The sequence below is a fragment of the Mustela putorius genome, unplaced genomic scaffold (assembly GCF_011764305.1).
Source record: "Mustela putorius furo isolate JIRA1106 unplaced genomic scaffold, ASM1176430v1.1 tig00003899_pilon_pilon_pilon, whole genome shotgun sequence".
Classification (NCBI taxonomy): domain Eukaryota; kingdom Metazoa; phylum Chordata; class Mammalia; order Carnivora; family Mustelidae; genus Mustela; species Mustela putorius.
The window spans coordinates 15589768-15596480 of NW_025422048.1; the positions used below are offsets into that span (position 1 = coordinate 15589768).

The 6713-nt window shown below is 44.9% G+C and overlaps 1 protein-coding gene across 1 annotated transcript; it reads right to left on the reverse strand.

Annotated features, from left to right (window-relative positions):
- Positions 1 to 3310: 3310 nt before the first annotated feature.
- On the reverse strand, positions 3311 to 6400 carry LOC101676408 (cancer/testis antigen family 45 member A8-like). Its single transcript, XM_013048914.2, has 4 exons — positions 6224 to 6400; positions 4467 to 4589; positions 4015 to 4108; positions 3311 to 3632 (listed from the first exon to the last, which is right to left on the reverse strand). Exons 1-4 carry the CDS (start codon positions 6396 to 6398, stop codon positions 3578 to 3580), a joined length of 447 nt encoding a protein of 148 aa, XP_012904368.1. The 5' UTR covers positions 6399 to 6400; the 3' UTR covers positions 3311 to 3577.
- Positions 6401 to 6713: the final 313 nt, after the last annotated feature.

Here is a 6713-nt window from a genome sequence, read left to right on the forward strand (position 1 = left end):
TCGTTCCTTGAAGTGGGGTGTGGAGGTAGAAGGAAAATCGGGTTGAATCAGACCACAGTTACTGACGCAGGTGTATTGAGCCCAGACTCTGGATGAAATGCTTTTGCTTCAGGGTTAAGCAAGCCTCTCATTGTTTGCTTCATTGCTGTCTTGGTGTATTCAGGCTGCACTAAGAAAACGACTCCAGACTGGGTGGCATAAGGAACAAACATGTATTTATCATGGATCTGGAGTCTGGGAAGTCGAAGATCAAAGCATCTGCAGATCTGATGTCTGAAGAGGGCCCATTTCCTGGTCACAGATGGCCATCTTCTTGCTGTGTCCTCACGTGTTGGAAGGGGCAAGGGAACTCTCCAGGTTCTCTTTCATAAGGGCACTAATGCCACTTATGAGGGCTCCACCCTACTGACCCCATCATTTCCCAAAGATCCCACATTCTAATACTATTGAATCGGGCGTGAGGATTTCAACATGGATTTGTTGGGGGACCCCTAAAACATTTAGTCTTCCACCCTTGGTTTACTGGGAAAGTCCCAAAGGACTTAAGAAGAAATGCAAGATCTTTCCTGGTGTACTACAAAGGAAGAAAGCGAAAGGCTTAAGGAGATTGGAACATTAGAGTGAATTTACCATATAAGATGGTGTTCACTCACTTTGGGAGATCTGGAGGATGCTGTCACCAAGTCTGTGGTAAATTGCTTTCTAAGGGGAGCCCAGACATCTGTGAAGAGCTCCATGGTGGCATTTCTCTTCTCTGTTGGTCAGAAGTCACTGTGGGCTTGCCCTCGAGGAAGGACCATACTACACTGCCAAATATTTATGCTGTTAATCATTATTGCAACCTTCCCCCAACAGACCTGTGGCCAATTAATAGGGTGACAACTCATGATAGAAAGTTAGTAATCCAAATTGTAAGAGAAGATTTGATACTGGCTCTGAACTGACACTAATATTTGAGAACTAAAACTTCATGGGTTACAAAAATGGCTCATGGAAATCATTGAATCAATATGGTTTTACCTCAAGCCCATCTCAGCAATTGGTCCCTGAATCCACTGTCTGGTTATTAATTTCCTCTAATTCAGAGTGTATAGTTAGAAGAGTCAGAAGATGATAGAATTCCCATGTTGGCTCTCTGACCTGTGAAATGAAGGCTGCTATGGTCGGAAAGGCCAAGTAGAAGCCATGAGAACTACCTACCTATGAAGATAGTAAAAGAAAATGCAACATTTCACCTTGGAGGGAATGGACTGATTATATAGCATTGAGATTTGAAAGGGGCAGGTCGTGATTCTAGGACATCCCTTGCAACCTACCTGTATGTCTGGTCCAGAAACAGACAGACCTTGGAGAAGGAAAGGCAATTATAATAACCCTCTAACCCTCACCACATGAATATTTCAAGTACAGCTGCTTGTTTTACGTGTGCTTTTGTTGTTTTAGCAATCAAACATCTGCCAAGGTACCCGGCATATGTTACTGAGGGGGAAAATGGTTTTTCCCCTATCAGTAAATACCACCAGAGTTTGGCTTCGGCTTGAAAGGCTGGCAATAAGCCACTTCTTACCTCAGGGGCTGAATGTAACACAGAACTCACAGGAGTGTGGCACGCATCTTCAAGTGACCTGAAAACCTACCAGCTTGGAGTGGGGCCCAGAACAAGAAAAAGTTCTCTAATATGACCTCACGTACATTCCAGTGACCACTTGACTGGGAAAGAAGGAATATCATGTGTGATTTCCAGTTCTTACTTCCCAATATGCAGGCCCAACCGATTTTAGACCTCTATTCCTACATATCAATCAGCACACATTTAACAGCTTAGAACTAGATAAATATATTCTCAAAGAGTTCTATAGCTGAGAAGTCCAGGCAGGCTTGATTAGGTTCTCTTCGTGACTGGGTCACATGGAATTGAAGTCAAAATGTTGACCATGCTGGGTCATTAACTGGAGAGTCATGGAGAGAAACAACTTCCAAGCCCTTTCAGGTTATTGGCAGGTGTAGTTTCTTAAGGCTGTAACACTGAGGTCCCCATTTCCCTGCTGTCTCTCAGCTGAGGCCACTCTGAGCTCCGAGGACCACCCTCATACCTCCCGAGGTGCACCCCTCCATCTTCCACACAGTAATGGTGCATCATGATCATGGAAGCAGGAATGAAGATTGTGCATGGAACATAAACATGAACTCCCACTCAGCAAGACTCATGGTGTTGCAGATACTGATGACTGCTCCATCTGCCAGCAGCACACACCAACACTGAGCACCTGCTATGGCACCATACCCCCACGGGGTCAGTCAGCTAACTACCAGTGGCAGATTGACGATTCTGGTCTGCTTCAAAAATACTGGGGAGAGGGCAGCTCTTTGTACATGAACACACCTTTATTCTGGGTAGGGGTTTTCTTTCTCACCCAGGGTACTTTGTAGAACACCATGTGTGGACTTAGAAAATTCCTTCCCAACATCATGGAATTCCACTTATAAACATGGAACTTATAAACTTGGAACTTATAAACATGGAACTTGCTTCCCAGGTAACATGCTCATGGATCTCACAGCTATTATGTTTCCTATCATCCTGAAATGATGGTTCAGTTGAACTGTGGTATGATCTTCTGAAGCCTCAGTTATGGTTGGACCATGGTGGCAGTGCTGTGCGCGATGGGGACAATATAACCTGGGAAGTGGAATGCCCTATCTTAGGGTCAGATAGATGGAGCTGTTCCCGTAACAGACACAACTCTTGTCTTCAGCAAGCAAAGGATAACAGCATAAAGACTTCTGCTCATTATTGCTGCTTATGTATCTAGGAGCAAAATTTTCTTTCTCTTCCCCACAAGGTTAGGATCAGCAAGTGGAGAATTGCTTTCAACATGTAACCTCACTGACTCCCCTGCAATGCAGATTGAGACTGCCCAAAGAACCACGTTGCATTCCTCTGTGGTGTGGAGACATGGAACGTGACTATCAAAGGAAGCTGGATTGCCAATACAGATGGCCTAATAAGGAGTATGTGTGAAATGTCTAGAGCTCTTCTTGGTACTCCCAGGTATCTGTGATTAGTTAATGGGATATTTCAACAATACAATCCAGGCAGAACACCTACCGGTCCAGACCCTCCAGGAATTAAGGTATGAGTCATCCCCTCAAGACCAGCACCAGAACCAGCTGAGAGGTTGTCCCAGACAAAGGGAATAAGAAATAGTTAGACAGTACCCAGTCATAACTACCAGTGAGTTCCAGAGCATGCCAATGAAAAGAAAAATATTTACTTGGTGACTTAATAATATCCCCAAACGCAGTGGAAAAGAAACAGAAAAACACCAGTTTAGCCATTCAGACAAAATGCTTAGGGCAAAAACCCAACATTTACTAACAGAAACTTGTAACATGAAAGTTGCAGTGCTTTTTCTTAGCCTCAAGAAGACAATTTCTTAGCAAACTCATGCTAGAGGCATCAACAATATCTGGTCACACTCCAGGACAGCCAACTGGATCTGCCTTCTCACTGATGATTGTGATAACAGGATTATAAGTTTGGAGTGTCATTATCTTTTTTGAGAAACCAGAGAGATTACAATTTTTTTGGTACCTTCTTCAGGTGCCTTATTAAGTCTCGTCTTTTAAATCTGAAAATAAAGAGACAAGTAATTAAACAAATGATACCCCAAGAACCTATGTTGCAGGATGCTCTATAGAAAAATGCGAAGAGAAGCTCAGTTTACAGCACAAAAGAAAACACACCTACACAGTAAGGGACAATCCAGTAGATACAGAGAGTGCCAGTTCAAGGTCAAGGCCCACCTCAAACTTGGGTGTGAACAGAAGGTTCCTTGAGCTTGCAAGAACTAGTGAGACTCACATAATATCAATCTAAATAAGTGGAGACAGCATGAACTCTGAGTGAGGATCAGGGTTTGAGAAAAGTCAGGCAGGGCCCAAATCCACCCCTTGCCCAGCAGCCCACTGGCCCTGCTGTGAAAGATTCTGGACAGTTCCTCCTGCACTCACCTTGCCGCTTCCTTCATGGCATATACAAAAAATTTTTTCTGTACTTCTGGAGGTCCTTGCACTCCTTCAAGCAATTTGGAGACTATTTCATATTCTGTAGATATTAGAAAAACAATATCATCAACATTTCTGAAGAACAAAGAAAAGGTAGAACTCAATCTTGAAGTTTCAGTGATCATTCAAGGGCTAGAATGTTACAGAGTACCTGTGCGTTCCATCCTTACTTTCAGGTATCTCAACATATCCACCAATAGAATAACAAATTAAGAAATACAAAAGAACAAAAAAAAATTACTGAGACATTTCAGTCAAGATAAAGAGGAACCATTCTAATTGGGAAAACCCAGTTCTGGCAAGGGATGAGCCTCAAGAAGTGAGTGGAATCTAGTCTGAATCATAGAATGGAAAAGACTTCCTGTGGTTTCACTGAGAAAAATTCTTATCCTACTTACTTCCTCCAAAATGTCGAATTTCCTTCTTCAATTGATCTTTTATTTCCATATTGATTTTCACTGGTATTGGCAGTTGATCTGGCACATCTTCCCACACAGACGTTGCTGTGCCCTTGGGCTCATCTGCAGAGAGACAGCTGGGAAAGATTCCTCCCACCAGGGCATCACTACCAGGTCTGTGAATCGGCCCACCCCTTGTTGACCCTGGCTAAGTCAGGACACAAAGAATCTAATTGTGTGGAGTACCGTCTCCTGTCACGCTCACCAGCTCTGGAGATCAGATTTTGACCAGAAGCCATCAGGTGGGGATCGACCACTTCCCCTCCCCGCCCCGTGCATACTGTGAATGGCAGGTGCCCCTGGAAACCTCACTGAAGGCGGAGCTGCAATGATGGGCATTTCAGCAACCCCATACGCACATCCATGTGCTTCACAGTCTCTAATGTTTCTTTTCGCAGCAGGACAATACACCAGCTAGATGTATCAGTACTGAAAATTTGACCTCATGAAAAATAATACAACAGAGAAGCCTCTTCTATTCTTGTCACTACGCATACACACAAAAACGAAGTTGGACAATACAACTAATCAACAAACATTCACAGAGCCCTGGGACTCAGGATTCAATGTTCCCTTGATGCACTCTACAAGCAGAAGAGCTGAACGTGTCACTTGATGTCACGATGCCTGATACTCGCACTGAATCACTAGAGATCCCAGTCAATAAATGAGCTTCCTCACCTGGCTTTTCTGTCTCAGGAGGTCAATTTCTTTTTACACCAAGTCTGACACCGGTACAGCCTTTACTCCTCCTCCTTTATGCCAGGCATGTGCCAAAAACTGGGAGATCAGCAAGGACCCAGACAGACAGAACAGACAAAGACAATCACAAACCTTATGAAACTTAACATCCTCATGGGGAAGGCAGACAAGCACACAATGGACAAAGGGAACAAAACACTTTGACTTGGTGTTAGGAAGGAAGTCAGCAAGGATGTGAGCAAGAGCAGGAGGAGAAGCCTCCATGAAGCCTTACTTAAACTGGACCCTCTGAAGAGCTGACCCCTGGGCAGAGCCAGGAGCAGGAGACAGAGCCGGCCCATGCACACACACAGGAGGAGGCCTGGCTGCCATGAAGGCCGTGCACAGCCCATACAAGGGAACAAGCCTGGGCCATGGAACAAAGGTCAGAGTTAGAGAGAGCAAGGATGAAACAGGACATGAGTTGGCAGGAGAGGATGGCAAGGTCAGGTCGTGCATGGCATGGAGACCAGTGTTGGGAGCTCAGACTCTGTTCTGAGCGCTTGTGGAATTAATGGTGGGTTTCAGGATATGCATGTGATGATCTGATTTCTGTGTGGACATGGTCACCCTGGGTGCATGGAAACAAATGGGCTACACAAGGTCAAGTGGGAAGCAGGACCTGAGCTCAGAAGCTCCTGGAGAAACTTGCTGAGTGACGAGGCAGTGTGGAATGAGGGACAGTGTAACAGTGGGACTCAAGAGCAATGATATTGTTAAAGGAGAGAAAGGAGATCAGAAAAGAAAAGGAAACCAGTAGAGTGTGGAGTTTGGGAAGCCAAGAATGTCTCCATGAAGGACAGAGTGAACACCTGGTCCAGTGTGCTGAGAAATTAATGGCAGCCTCACCCAAAGCCAGTGACCTTGATCAGAACTGACCCTGAGGCATGGAGGAGCAGGAGGTAGTGCTGCCCTGGGTCTGGTCATAGAGGGGTGTGGAGGACGGGCATCCTCACCATCTTCCAAAGACATGGCTGAGCCCTCAGGCTGGGATGATCTCTCTACTTCCTCTCTCATTGAAAGCAGCACCATGGTCAGCCTTTTCTTGAATGGAAGTTCAGTGATGGGTTTTCCACAATGTTTCATTTGGATTTTGGGCCCAACAGCGGACTCTTCTGCTTTATCACTCATCACTTCCTGAGGAGCATTAAGAAACATGTTCCATTAATGACAAAAAAACAACCACTCTGAAAGAGGAAGGAGGTGTCTCAGGACGTTACCATAGAACTACGTGATGACCCAACATTTGCAGTACCAGGTATTTACCCAAAGAACACAAAAATACTGATTTGAAGGGGTACCTGCACCCCGATGTTTACAGCAGCATCGCCGACAGCAGCTGAACTCTGGGAAGAGCCAGACTGGTGACTGACTGATAAATGGAAAAAGAAGACATGGTGTACGTCTACAGCAGAATATTACTCTGCTGTCAAAAACAATGAAATC

Excerpts from the sequence above, each read along its gene's own strand:
- LOC101676408 (XM_013048914.2), bottom strand. The coding sequence starts at position 6,398 with ATGAGTGATAAAGCAGAAGAGTCCGCTGTTGGGCCCAAAATCCAAATG. Across the intron at positions 4,590-6,223 it reads AGCCATGTCTTTGGAAGATG|ATGAGCCCAAGGGCACAGCA; the intron begins GTGAGGATGCCC and ends GTCTCTCTGCAG. Across the intron at positions 4,109-4,466 it reads AATTCGACATTTTGGAGGAA|AATATGAAATAGTCTCCAAA; the intron begins GTAAGTAGGATA and ends TAATATCTACAG.